The sequence below is a fragment of the Gavia stellata genome, chromosome 22, assembly GCF_030936135.1.
Source record: "Gavia stellata isolate bGavSte3 chromosome 22, bGavSte3.hap2, whole genome shotgun sequence".
Classification (NCBI taxonomy): domain Eukaryota; kingdom Metazoa; phylum Chordata; class Aves; order Gaviiformes; family Gaviidae; genus Gavia; species Gavia stellata.
Window position 1 is genome coordinate 9,418,030 of NC_082615.1, and position 14,158 is coordinate 9,432,187.

General features: G+C 45.4%; 1 protein-coding gene across 1 annotated transcript; it reads left to right on the forward strand.

The window, feature by feature from the left end:
* The first annotated feature begins 2,667 nt into the window (after positions 1-2,667).
* LOC104262070 (meteorin-like protein) lies at positions 2,668-7,566 on the forward strand. Its single transcript, XM_009818305.2, has 3 exons — positions 2,668-3,082; positions 4,703-4,762; positions 7,250-7,566. Exons 1-3 carry the CDS (start codon positions 2,749-2,751, stop codon positions 7,564-7,566), a joined length of 711 nt encoding a protein of 236 aa, XP_009816607.2. The 5' UTR covers positions 2,668-2,748.
* The last annotated feature ends 6,592 nt before the right edge of the window (positions 7,567-14,158 follow it).

Here is a 14,158-nt window from a genome sequence, read left to right on the forward strand (position 1 = left end):
CATGCAGAGCTTTCCACAGAAAGGGGGAACGCTGCTGCTGGAAGACATTCAGGGATTGGGTGGCTCACTGCTTTCTCCTGATGGCAGCAGATGGGTTAGTTTGGGCTTTTGGAAGTGAATAAATCCTCCTGTGGGGCCACTTTATCATAGTGTCAGTTCCCCCCACAAGTCCTCTCCTCTGTTCCCCCATCTCATTTGCACAAAAGAGAGAACAGGCTCTGGCCTCTTAGCTCCTATGTTATGCCACAGTCAAACCTTTTAAAGACTATTTGTGCTGTTTTCCATTCAAGATGGGGTCAGAGCGTAGATATTCAGTGGGTTTTTTCTTAGATGGGTAAGACAATAGCTCCACAGAGCTTTGAGCATCACTGGCACTGATGTTAATATGAGATCTAGGTTTAATGCATTTTTAAATGTTTTTAGAACTGTTGGAGTGAACCGTGCACAGCACCAACCTGAGCCAGACTTTAGCCTAAAGTTGTGTGAGAAGTCATACCGCAGGTACGTGTGGGGAAGAACACGGGATCTTAGAAAAGTGCAAGTCACGACTCAAATTCTATTTCTGTCTTTTGATAATAGAAGTGAAAATGTAAAATCTTTGGTGAATGAAAAGTAAACTGGTTGTGGGGGGGTCCAAAGAAGATGCAAGGAGTCCAGTGTTGGACATTTGAGGGCTAAAACTCTGATTTCAGGGTATCTCCTCTAGCAAATACATTTCCCTCTTCAGGAAAAGCCCTAACCGCAGAAATGCAACAGACAAACTCTGTTTCGTTGTGCATCTGTGGGCAATGTGAGAACACGCTGCTAACCACAAGGTAAGAGATGGCCGGAGGGTCCCGGTGACCACGGGCGCTGAGCGGGGAACAATGCTGCGCGGATCTCGGCATGTGCCACCCAGCAGCGCCGAGGGCCATTGTCCCCGGCCTGCTGCAAAATCCTGATTCCACGCTCAAGAGCTGCAGGAGAGAGCCTCGCTCTCTCAGACCTGCGGAAGAGCAGCTCCCCGGGTCGCTCATTGGGAATACGGAAAGGGCGATGCATATAGGAATCTAATTATTGGCAGGCAGAGCCTGGCTTTTAGCATGATAATTTGTGCGTTCTTGTGCATGGCCCCCTGAAAGGTGCTCGTGAAAGCCAAAGTTAAAACTATTGAATTTCCATCAGTCATTCGGTGTTTGCTTCGGTTACCTCGACGCGGTTTGTGTTCGTTCCTGAGCTGCGAGGGGACACTGATACTAATCGCTTTCAAGTATTTGAAAGACAAAGCGGGGCTGCCCGGCCCTTGCGGTGCAGACGGCGGCGAGGCAGCGGAGAAGGGCAGCCGCCGCGGTGGCGAACAGCCGCTGCCCTCCCGCCGTCCCCCGCCCGCCCCAGCGGGCTCCCTCCGGGGGCCACGGCCGAGGCCCGCGCCGCAGCGGGGCCCCGCGGCCGCCCGCCGGTGCTCGCAGAGCGACCCGGGGCGGGGGGCGGCGGCCGGGCCCCGGCACCCCCCCGCCTCCCGCCCGCGCTTATAGCCCGCCCCGCGCCCGGCCGCGGCGTCTGTGCGCCGGGGGTGCCGGGGCCCGGCATGGCGGCGGGGCGGGCGGAGCGGGGCTGGCCCTGCCTGCCGGCCCTCCTGCGGCTGCGGCTGCTGCTGCTGGCGGGCGGCGGGCAGCGGCCGGGGGCCGCCGACTACTGCAGCTGGAGGGGCAGGGCGGCGGGCGGGACCCCGCCCGTTAACCGGGCCCCGGGTTCCGCCGGGGTGCTCCGGGGCCGGCGGCTCCGGGGGGCCGCGCAGGGAAGGGGAGCCCCCGGCTGCAGCTGGGAGCGGGGCAGCTCCGCCTCGCCGGCCGTTTGCCTTTGTGACTTTGATAGGAAAATCCGCCAGGAAGCTTTCTCGAAAATTGCATCCCTTGCCGCTGCATTTTGTCGTCTGTCCCTTTTCTTTTGACCAGTTCCGCTGTCACGGATGCGATTTTTTTAAGTGATCTACGCAAAAGGAGCTTTTCTGAAAGCAATGAAATTGCACCGGCTTGAGGGAGAGCTCGGAAGCAGGGTCAGCGCAGGCTGCTTCGATTAGGAGTCATCACGAAAATGTTTCTTATTGGAAACGTTAAAATAATCTTAGAAATTTAGACTTTTAAACCAAATTTTTCAGACGTAACATCAGTACTCGTTGTGCAGCTCCTACTGCGAGTTAGTGGCTCTCGCTCCTACCCACCCCCAGGTGGGATTTTCCGGAGAGCTGAGCGTTGGCCCGTCCTACCCCACAGAAAGCTCTTGCTGCTATTTAGCAGAAAGAAGTTATCCTCTGTCATTTTTTTCCGGATGCTGCAGGCATCCAGGCACGGATTTGCAGGTAGGCAAAAGGGGCTGAGGCTCCTTTCCGTGCACCCCGGTACAGCACCGGGTGCGAGCGACCCCCCTCCCCTCCCCATGGCGCTGCAGCCCAGCGGGGAGGTGCGGGAGGGAGGGCAGCCCAGCGGGGAGGTGCGGGAGGGAGGGCAGCCCAGCGGGGAGGTGCGGGAGGGAGGGCAGCCCAGCTGGAGGACGTTACTGTAGGAGTCATTAGGGTAGTCAGAGGTGGGAGCAGGACCTGGCTCTCTGGGCAGCCAGGGTAGCAGCGACTGCTGGGCTGTCCTGCCTGTGCCGTGGGCATCATTAGTGATGGACTGATGGTATTGTCTTGGCAGCGGTTCGGGCTGGGAGCCCCGTTCCCGCGCGGTGGAGCAGGTCCATCTGCGCTGCACCGAGGGCTCCCTGGAATGGATGTACCCCACACGAGCCCTGCGCGTCATTCTGGAGCCCAACCTCTCCAGTGCCCGGCACACCACTGTCTGCATCAAGCCCGCCAGTGACTTCCAGGGTGCCAGCATCTACGTGGAACATGCTGGGCAGCTGCATCTGGTGGTAAGCGAGGCAGAAGGGGCTCGGCCCCACCACGTGTCTTGCTTCAGTGCCCACACGCCGCAACGAGTGGCCCTCTTCCTGCAGGCCAGCCCGCAGAGGGACATCAGCCGCCGGACGGCCAGCTTCCAGTATGAGCTGCTGAGCAACCAGAGCGCTGCTGGCCCCGACTTCAAAAAGATGGCACTGGTCGAAGGTAAGAGCTGGGCCAGCCTCGGGGCTCTGCTGTTGGGGCAGATCCAAGGTGGCATCTGATACCCATTGACCGTGTCAGTGCCTCCCTAGTGACAGAAGCTGTTCTGGGCTGAGGGGTTTGTTGTTGCAAGCGAGGTCCGTCTGCCAGCTCGCTGACTGCGTGGTGGGTGCAGGATGTTTTCAGGTTTCCACTGTGAGGGGTATCCTGTAGGCACGGGAGGGGACACTGCAATATAAAGAGAAACTGTCTCTCCGTTAGCAGCCAGCTTGGTCCTGGATGTATGCCCTGTGATCATGGGTGTCCCCAGCCCCTGGCAGTACCATCGCTGAGAACGCCTGAGAGGGTTCTGGGAGCCTGAATTCTATGTTCAGAGGGGATTTAAATTCATTAGGAACCCAAGGCCTCAAGACGGTCGCTGGAAATTAGAACAATCTTCTGAAAATGGGATTAGCCATCTAAATTGCTTGAAACTTCATTTACCTTTCTTTCCTATTCTTACACCAACATAATCCGGCACCTAATAGCTCTTATTCCCCCCGCCACACACGTTTGTTTATCCAAGGAGTGCTGATGTTGAAGAGGGCACTTTTCCATCCCCATTCTGAAAAACCGGGACCCACCTACTGCTGCCGTTATATTCCTGCTGCCCCACTAAAGAATACCCTGGGCAAACCTCCTGTCAAAAAGGGGAGTATTCAAGCCATGTGAAAATGGTAAGAAGCCACCCTTAAAATGGAGAGGTTAAATAAAAAGAGCAACTATAGTACTTCTGGGTCGTCCTCTCCTCTTTGTCCAAGGTGCTGCTTTCCATGGCTTTACTGTTTGCTGGAGCTTCGTGGCGTTAACGCAGGGAACCTGCTTATTTTAGGCAGTGCTTACTAGGATCGCTGGCCTGATTGCCCAGTACTCAAATGGGAGTTGTGATAACCAACAGGGTATATACCAAGTGTGTGGATAACAAATGACATTTATGGGGAAACAGAGCCTGATTGATTCCATGAACCCTACCACCTGGTGTTAGACTTGTGAAGGCTTCGGATGTGGTGTGGGGTGTTTTCCTTTATATTGAATGACTTATGCTGCTGCCCCGCACTTGGAATAAAATTCAACCGCATCCACGCTGGATTACTAGTGTTTCAGTAGGCAATGCTGGAGTGTTCCCTGGCCGTGGAGCTGCACGTTGTCGGAAGTCATCGTAGCTCCCAGCACACACACAGATGCTTGTCTTTATTTTTGTCTTTTGTAATCCAGAAGTAATATAGGAGGATCTCCCCCTCTTTCTGTCAAAACAGAATCAAATTTGAAAAGGTTGAAAAACGATAGAGAATAGGTATGTGCCAGGTGCTGTGTTTTCTGCTGTATTTCTTGCATGCTTCATCAGTTGCTAAAGGGTTTATAAGCTATCAGGCCCTGTTGTCGCTCGATGACTCTTGCAAATCCCCTGTGCTTATTTCTTTGCTTCAGTTGTGTTTGCATAACAAGAATTTTGGTTTGCATCTGATCATAATGCTCTTTAAGCTAGTAGTTCTCCCCCATTTCCTCTCGTAATTCACCAGTCCTTTAGCAATGAGACATAGTACTACATAGTACTACAAGTAACTAACTCTTCTTTTTTTCTAGCTATGTGTCGTCCTTGTGACAACGTGGAGCTTCTTATGGCCATTTGCAGCAGTGATTTTGGTAAGCTGACTAAAGGGAAGTCATTTGGCCTTTAATTATGCATTGATTGTTTGGATTTATTTGCTGCTTTTCTTAAAATAGCGGCATGACTGTGCTCGCTGATCCGAGAGAGAATTTGAATGGGGGGGAAAAATGAAACCTAGAAGGGAGAAGCTTTTTTTCAAGGTCCTCGTTTCCTGCAGGTGGAAAGGTTATGATCCAAAACTGAACTGAAAGTAATTCTCACAAGTGTGCTGCTGGCTCTCGCACATAGAAAAGTCACATGCTTGTAGGCACACATACAAGTTATACATGCTTGGTATGGTCCTTTTGATTCCCTTCGTATTTTTCCGCCCGATGATGAATATGCCCTCTCTCTTCCCTCACAATCTGCACGCTTCCTAGTTCTTTTTCTACAGAAGCAGTGAGTTGTTTGTAACTGAGCTAAGGATTTTGGGCGACTTAAACTTTCTTCAGTGACATACTAGTTCAGTTTCCTCCCTTATGAGAAAACAAAGCAGTTAATATTCCGTAAGATAAGAAATAAAAAGAAAAAAATGTATATTGCATTATTCAGTAGAGAAAATGGAAGAAGCTTTTAATGTACCATCAAATCAGTATTTCTTTTTATTTTGATCACGATTTGCTCATTTTATTCCCATAGTTTTACACATTAAAATTTGTACTTCTTTGATTACATCCAACAGCTAAAGCTGTAGAGCTGCCTCTCCATGTGGCCACAATTACATTGTTGTAAATATACCTATGTAAAGAAATAAGACTATAAACTATATTTACCTCTATTCAATGTTTAAAACAAAACACCAGATTACTGCTTTCCTACTAGGGTTGCCATACTTCAAGGCTGCTGATAAAATCACGCCACATCCTTGTGCTAACACAAAAACAGAGTGCGGAGCATGCTTCCCTTAGCGTGCTCCTTCCCTGGGGATTTTTTTTCTTCTTCTAAATTAATAGATGCAATCCAGCCCATTGTTTCTACTTGATGAAGTTACTGGTTCCCATGCGTGGTGTTCTCCCGCCGCACCGCCTGAAAGACCGGAGACTGACAGATGTGGAGGCTCAGGCACACAATGGGGGGCACTTGCACTTACAGAGCAACAGACCAGAAGAAATAGCCCTTTGAACTGTATTTATGGCCTGACTTCCTTGCCCTAAGCCCACAAATCGCTATCATCAACTTTTTTGATTAGAGAAAATAGCTGCTAATGAAAGTGTAAATGATACTGGGGGTGAATAGGGGCTTTATAGTTATTCTTAAGATGGAGGTCTTCAGTCACCAGGCCCTGAGCAGCGCAGGAGCAACTTGGAGCGCCAGGAACGAGTGCATTATAGCTTGTCAAAAGACTTGACTGCATCTGTTTAAAAATGATCACTCTCAGAGGGAGACAAAGAGCAGAGACATCTGTTACAAAAATTCTGGATTCCCTTGGAAATTGAATTAGATGAGGAATTTCTCAGAAACTTCAGAAATAACCTTTTTCTGCCTCTTGGGTTGTTGAGTTCTCCCTTCCCGAATGAACGAGTTTTGTGGCAGAAGCACAGTTATGTTCCCATTGCATTGGTAACCTCTCATTTGCTCACGAGCTCATGGCTCAAATGGCAGCGTGTTTCTTTCTGAGCCTTCTCTGGGTATGGGATCAAAATTCATTTAGTTAATAGAAGAATAATTGATTGCTGCAAAAAATGGGGCTGGTGAGAATGAGAAAGGTGGCTTCAGGACAGCAAACACCTGTCAGATGGGATGTTTCATTCTCTGCACAGTTGATGCCAAGGATGCTTTCAGTCAGAAAGACTATGGCTTATTACGCTTTCATTCCCAGACAACAGCTAGGATCCTTTTGGGAAAAGGAGGTATGTGTATGCTATGTGATTTTAAAATAAGACTTCAGATAAAGCCACTTTAAAAGTTCCACATGTCGTTCATCAACTCCCAAAGTGTCCTTTGATGGCTGGATGAATGCCATTTTCTTTTGAGGGAGAAAATTCCAAACCTTTAAATGAAAAACATTTAACAAGCTCTTCTTTTTTCCAATCAAATCATATTCTAATTCTTCTTGGATCAACCGCTGGTACTGCTGTCAAAGGAAAAGCTTCGGAGTCCCCTGGAGACAGGAGGGAGGTGGTCTGTGACAGTCATTGTCTTGGAACATAGAATGAAAAAACTGAATGCCTGAGCTGACCTCTTTCCTTGTGCCTTTTTTATCCTTTGCAGCTTTGCATTGTGAAGCAAGTTATATGCTGTTTCCTCAGATGTAGCTGATTTGAGTAGTCATAAAGCACGTTTCCAAGCATGTAGCACTGTTTGGGTAGGGATCCTCAGTGTAAAGGATGCAGCGTAAGCTCAGAAATGCGTCTGCCCGTAGGTGGTAGGTGTGCAAACTGCCCTACAAATCTGTTTCTCCAGTTACTTCATTCAGTGAGCTCCTAGTACCTGAACTACTTACCTGCTGCTCTATAACCGACTCCTGTCTTCTTCACATCTAGTGGTGAAAGGATCTATCCGAAACGTTTCCCATGATTCAGAGAACCACATGTCACAGGTCGATGTCAGCATCCAAAAAGTCTACAGACAGAAAACCAGAATTTTCCAGCAGGATGAAGCAAGTGGTGGATGGCGAGGCCCTATACGAACCCTGCTGCAATGCAAGGTGAAGAAGGGAGGCGGAGATTTCCTTTTCACTGGGAATGAACATTTTGGTGAAGCTTGGTTGGGCTGCGCTCCTCGGTTTAAAGATTTCATGTTCATTTACCAGGCCGCCAGAGAAAGAGGAGCCAACCCATGTGAGTTTCAGCTCAACTGACAGGAGTGACACCGGAGTTGAGAGTTGAAAAATTTCAGCCTCGTTTTTGGATACTGAGTCTGAAGTAGAGTTAAAACCAAGGACTAGAGCTAACTATTTCACCAAAACTGGGGCCTGGAGAATTTCCTGAAGATAATGGCTCTGTGAGCCCTGTAAACTCTGACTTTTGATCCACATTTGCATTAGTTGCATTAGTTTCCCCTTCTTCACATCATCTTTGCCTCACAAAATAACCCTGAATTTTGAAAAGGTTGTCTTTTTTTTCTGCGGTTAGAAAGCAGCTTGTGTTCAGTATTACAAAATTCTCTCTAACGTCTTTTGCTCTGCGTACATACTATGTGCTTTTTCTCTAGATTTTTTTTCTTTCCTCCTCCATGTCTACTTGATTTCCCTTCCAGGTGGCCTTTTTTTTTTCTTTTGTAAAGAATGCTAACCATAGTCTTAGCCATAGTTACTAAACCTTCAGGCAATTGGCAGGTTTGCCAGGTTTTTTGCCTTCTGTATGTTAGCAAAGAGATTAACTAACCCTGCGGGGCAAAATCATAGCTGATGTAATTCTGCAGCGCTCTGTTGATTTCTGCACGGTTGACAGTGTCTGATTTTGCTCCCCATGCAAACGGGCCACTGGGGGATACTGCACTTTAGCTAATATGAACGCTAACACCGTATCACTACCGGGTGGGAAAAGGTGTTTGGGAAATGCATTGAAATAATGAAAAGTTCTGGTTGTAGTGTTGTCTGCATGAGAACGTAATACTTGGTATTCATAGTACTGGGCCCACAACTAGCTCTAGTTATTGTTCAGTGCACAGCAGGAAAGAGCCAAGAGAACTGGCTGTTGTAAAGGATTGGAGGATGTACAGGGATATCCAAGTACTTGGGTTTTGAGAGCTGGAGATCAATGCTGCATTTGAGATTTTAAATGGAGTACTCTTCTTTGGTTGGTATTTGCACTGTAAATATGAGATAAAATATGTTCTTTCTAGTATAGATCGGAGGTACTGCATTTCTTCTTGGTTTGTATATTTGTATGTCAAATTTTTGTGGGTTTTTGCCTTTTAAAGGGGTCTTAGCCATTTCTTATAGCATTAATGTCACAATTAATATTTACTTTCATAGAGCAACATCCCTTTGAAATAATGTGTTCTTTTTAAAGCAAATAAGTAGTTTAGTGAATGAATGGTTGAAAAACTAAAATAATCCAGTGTGAAGTGAAACAAGATCCTTAAAACCACATGTGATATGGCGATTTAATGCACAGCTCTGTGGAATTGACAGCTTTGCAATGAGCAACCTGAAATCCGTGCCATCAGTGAGAATAATGAAGAGCTTATTAGAGATCATGGATGTTGGATATATTAATTCTATTTGACTGTAATCTCCCTATATTGCATAGAGTTGAGATAACTATCATGATAGCAGTAACTAGTAGAGGTACCCAAATGTTTCCGAGTGGTCGGGTAAAAAGCTTCTTTGGAGAAAATCTTTTTGATTCCATTTGTTTCAGCTTTTAAACCAATATTCTGACCTTTCTGGGGAAAACATGTAATGTCTAAAGTGCTCTCACTCAAAAAAAGTTCTGCTGTGATAAAATCAGTAGTGCTACTGCTGTTTACTTTGGGTCCAAATTTCTTCCAACACCAAGAATGAGGATGTTTAGATACAGATATGAGTAACAGTGGGGCAAAGCAGCTAGTGTTTCCGTTGGGGTAAGATGGAAAAGTTGAATCAGTGGAAGAGCAGTAAAGTAGTGGAAGAGTAACATAAGATCAGGTCAATACCCTCTTTAATTTCAGTGACTTCATCAGTGTGACAAGGTGGACAGCCATTATCACAGCAAGGAGCTGTGGTTAGGTCAGGGCATTTTAATTTTGTCTCCCGGTGTTTTAAGCTGTCAGCCTTGGGTGATATTGTGGCTTTCCAAGTACTTAGTTTTGAGGGCTGCAAGCAATGTTTCCTCCCCTGGCATCTTACCTCACATGGTTTCTAACTGAACCATAGAGTCCTTTCTTTAGCCACAGTAGAATAAAAACTGAAGGGGAATACTCTTCCTTGCACTGGCTGGGTTAGTTTGTGTACAATAGGAGCCACCGGTTGCATTTATGTTCTCATTTGAGTCTTCTCGGACAACAAGATGTTGAACGGACAGAGACAAAACATATGATGCAAGCAGTTTTAATGCCCACTGCTTCATTATATGTGTCACTGAATGTATGCCGACTTCACCCATACTTCTTTGTTTGCCTCCCTTGCAAAAGAACGGGCTGAGACCAATTGTATTGAGGGCATGAAGCATTCAAACCAGCAAAAATGAAGCTAATTTGTAAAGATAGAAAGGTGGACTGGGAGTAAAAGAGGTGAAGAACAGCAACAAGGAGTTTAAGCTACGGCTGACCATAATTCTTGCTTAGTGGTTAGAGTCAGCGTCTTCCACAAAGCAGCAATCTTCCATGTAAATTCTGTTCTGTTGCTTGTTCTCTCCGTAGATGATAAAACCTTTCAAAAGAGTCCTAGGCGTTCTAAAGGAGACGTAATCAGTATGGCTCCAGACATCTGTTACAGGAAGTTCCACATCCCAGGAGTTTGTCATTCTGTGTTCAAGAACCATATAGAAGAGAGAGGATTTTTTATGGCACTAAACACTTCATTCAATTGTTTCTCAAAAATTCTGTGCATTTTTCTCCTTTGAAGATGGATAAATAGAGCCAGGCAGCCTTACAAAAGCACAGTGATTCATGTATTCAGGGAATTGTTTTTCTGTACCTAAGTAAGGATGCCAAAAGCATCTTCATGTTCATCTTCATGGGTTTTTTTCAGTCTTTGGGGATCAATTTCTCCAACTCTGCATACAGGAAAATTGTGTCAGAAGGGGTTAAATACTATCACTGTTTCACATATGGAGGGTTGAGGCAATAAGAGACAATTCTTGGTGGAATTTGGGTGCCAGCTCTCATTAGTGCCAACTTTAAGATTTGAGTTGGACCTAGTGTGGGGAAGGGGGGATCTAAGCTGTAGTCAAAACACATTTGTGAACAACTGCAAGCGAACGCGTGATCTTCTTTCTTTACCGTGGTTGAATTTAACCCAATGAATTATCTTTACTGAGGGAAGCATGTTGAACATTTTCCCCTTTGGCACTGCAAAGCTTAAGTCTTTCAGCCTCTTCCAGGAAGGAAGTGAAGCCTTTTCCATAACCCTTCTGATCTGTAACATTTCATAAAGCAGCAGGGCTCTTTATGCACTTAATCATTTGTTCATTTCTGGACTTGTGCCTGATGTGTAGATAGAGAATCAAAAGAGGCACAGAACGCTTCCCCCATTCATTGAAAGACAAAAGAGCTGCAAGAATCTCTAACGAGTCTTCGAATGACTGGACCAACACCATGAAGTAAAGATTTGTGAATAGACACTGCGGGCTAAGTCTTCTTGACTGATTTGAATGAGGTTTTGCCTGCTTACACCAGCGTGGATCTGGCCCTTTTTGAATGCAGCTGGTCTTTTCCTCATGTCTACCTTGCCTTTTCTGTGCAGTTTCAAACGCACTGAATTTTCAACACACCATTCTGTAGGAAATTAGTTACATGAATACAGGCTTATTCCCTTTGTTAGAGGTTTGAGTCATTCACTCCCTTTCTCCAATTCTAGTATTATTTTTAAGGCAAACATTTCAATATTTTTCACTGAAATGTAAGCTCAACTTTTGTCTCAAACAAAAGGGTAAGAACCCTGTTTGTATAACAAAGTAGGACAATAAGTCTTCTGTCACAGTATGAAATAGCAAAGTTGTGGCTTTCGGAGACCTTGAGAGTTCTAGCGGGAAGGCATAGGAGCTGCGTGCCAAAGTCTGGAAGGCGGGGGTTATGCTGAGCTTTGCCACTGACTCAAGTATCTAATACCTCCTCCTATCAGTGAAAGAGCTCATTCTGCACCGACATTTGTACGCTTAACTTCAACATGGGAAGAGGAATAATTTTTTTCTCTTTTTCTGTCCTTGACCAAGAGTCTACCTTTTCTCTCTTTTTAATGGTCTTGATCTCATTCTGTCGAAATCTAGCAAGGCTTCCAAAATAGTCACAGAGAGTCAGAGTTAAGAATATTTATAGTTTTTCTAAATGCTTATCTTCATTACAAAGCGATGAGTTTTGGTTTCAGTACGCTGCAGTGATAATTTAGAGATATGTAATTTATGCTGCTGTAATTAGTACAGTCATACTTTGCGTATTTATAATTTTGTCTCAGGATATAATCCGAGTAATGTTTGAGAAAGCCATTGATCTATCTTCAGAGAAATAACATCTCACTAGTCAAAGGAGTACTCTCACTGTCATCCGTAGGCAAGCACCTGAAATGAATTGGGGGCCAACAGGCAATATAGGGGCTCCGGGTCTGCTGTCCGAGCACTCACTGCAGCGTGCCGCAGAGCAGCAGCCCTCTGCACTGTGAACTCGAGAAGTTACAGCAAAATTGCGATGGCCTTACCTATGACAGTGTCAAGATTAAGGATAGCCAAACTGCTTGAGTATCAGTTTCACACAAAATGAATGCTTGACTTGAATCCTAGGAGATTTACTTCTGCAAGAATGATATTCCTGACTCCAAAAGAGAACCTGTTACACTTCATTGAAAAGTGTTGCTGATAATTTGATCTAAAACTTTGGTTTTGACTGGGTATAAATGGAACCATACATGAATTACCTTCTTGCAGTCAGGAGAGTAAAAGTAGGATTTGCAGGATCAGGCTTCTAAGGCACAACATTCCTTTGCAGACAAATGTGGAAACTCTGTCTCTAAATTGAGGGAAAAACCTAACCCTAGAGCAAAAAAAGCCTTTCTTCCTCCACCAAAAATGACTTGATTTTTAAAACGCAACATAGGTGCTGTAAAAAGTACAAATTATTTTCTTACATTGAAAAACATTAAGGAGTTTAATATAAACACAGACAAAATACAATTAACTTGCCTCCTTATAAAGTTTTGTTGAATTAATTTCGGATTAAGAATTGTGATGGTATTTTCACCTAAATTATCTGCCTCTTTTCAATCAGCTTTTATTATTTTAATTGTGGCTCCTCCCATCCCCCCTTAGTGCTTTGGCCGGACTCACATAATTGCCTATATTTTATGTAAGTGGAATTGTTACACCGTAAAATAATATACAAATGTGTCTACCACACAAAGTCCAATAAATGGTATGAATAAACCCATTATTTTCAGTGTAAGGGCATCTGATAGCAGCCTGGGAAACACGGGGCTGACAGATGTGAGCCCGTGACAAGGCCTGGAAAAAAACTGAATGAGGAGCACTCCGACAGACCACAATTAATTGACTTTTGAAATAACTCCTTTTTTTCACAGTTCTACTTGGCTGAGCAAGATTCACAAATTGCTGTCTTGAACTTTTTAATGGGACAAAATAGCTGCCAATGAAAGTCTAAATGACATGAACTTTGAATAGGAGCCATACAATGACCACACCATGACATGTTTTTAACTGACATACTGATTATTTGAGGAGTAGCAGCCACTCGGTTGGGAGGGAATTGGGAAGGGGGAGAGAGAGGGGAGAGAGTCAGAGAACTGGGTGTAGAAACACAGTCTGTTAAACAGTAGCCAAATACAATTTTATTTTAGGAAGAGAAACAAGCATAAGGAAATCATCCTGATAAACATTTTTCACATATGTTCCCAGAGAACATGATTTGGAGTCTAAGTCTGTTGTTCCTTTTGCTGTGAAAAAGTGGTAACAAAGCTAAATCAAGAGGAAATCAGGACGTAAGAACACAGACCTTGTACGAGCAATGAGCGTGCTGACTTCTCTGGGGTTTCAGTATCTGCTCAAGACCCAGGCTGTAGTCACAGTCAAGTTTACACAGGCTCTGAGTATCTATTTGTCTTGCTTTGGAAACTGAGGCCAAACTCTGGCAGACCTAATTGACCTTAAGCCCAGGGACATCATGGGACAAGTAGTTAGTGAAGATGAGGATTTCTTTTTTTTTCCCCTAGTTTTTGTACTACCTGCCACTGCTGATGAAGCAATACCGTTGCCTGACTCTCTGGGAACTCTTTGGAGAGTTTATTCCCCACAACCTCCATCAGCCTGACTCACGTGGAGAACTTTAAGTAAGTAAATTTGTAACTTGTTTTGTGGGTGCCTTTGTTTTGGGTAATTTTTAGAAGTTTGTTGAGCCACCAGAGCAGCTCCCTGGTGAGCTGCTCGCCGCTGCCCACATGGGAAAGCAGCAGTTGCAAACCACAAGCCCTTCAGTTTGATTTCACTGAGTGACATTAGGAATCATCACCCATTGCTGCTTCCAGATGTAACTTAAGCTGGCAGATGCTGGACATCACCTAAGCCTTTTTTAAGCAATCCCATTGCACATACTGAGTGAGTCCTTAGTTGTTCATCTTCCTCCAGCTGATGACGGTGTTTTTGGTTACCCAAAAAGGTCTCCAGTTTCTGTACTGGATGGGATGTTCCCCTCATCCTTAGCTGGGATGCAGTGTTACTGGTACAGGGTGCATAGCTCAGGTGAAGGAGATGATAGATAGTTTAGGATGGCATTTGACAGTCCCGAATCAGATACCACAGCCT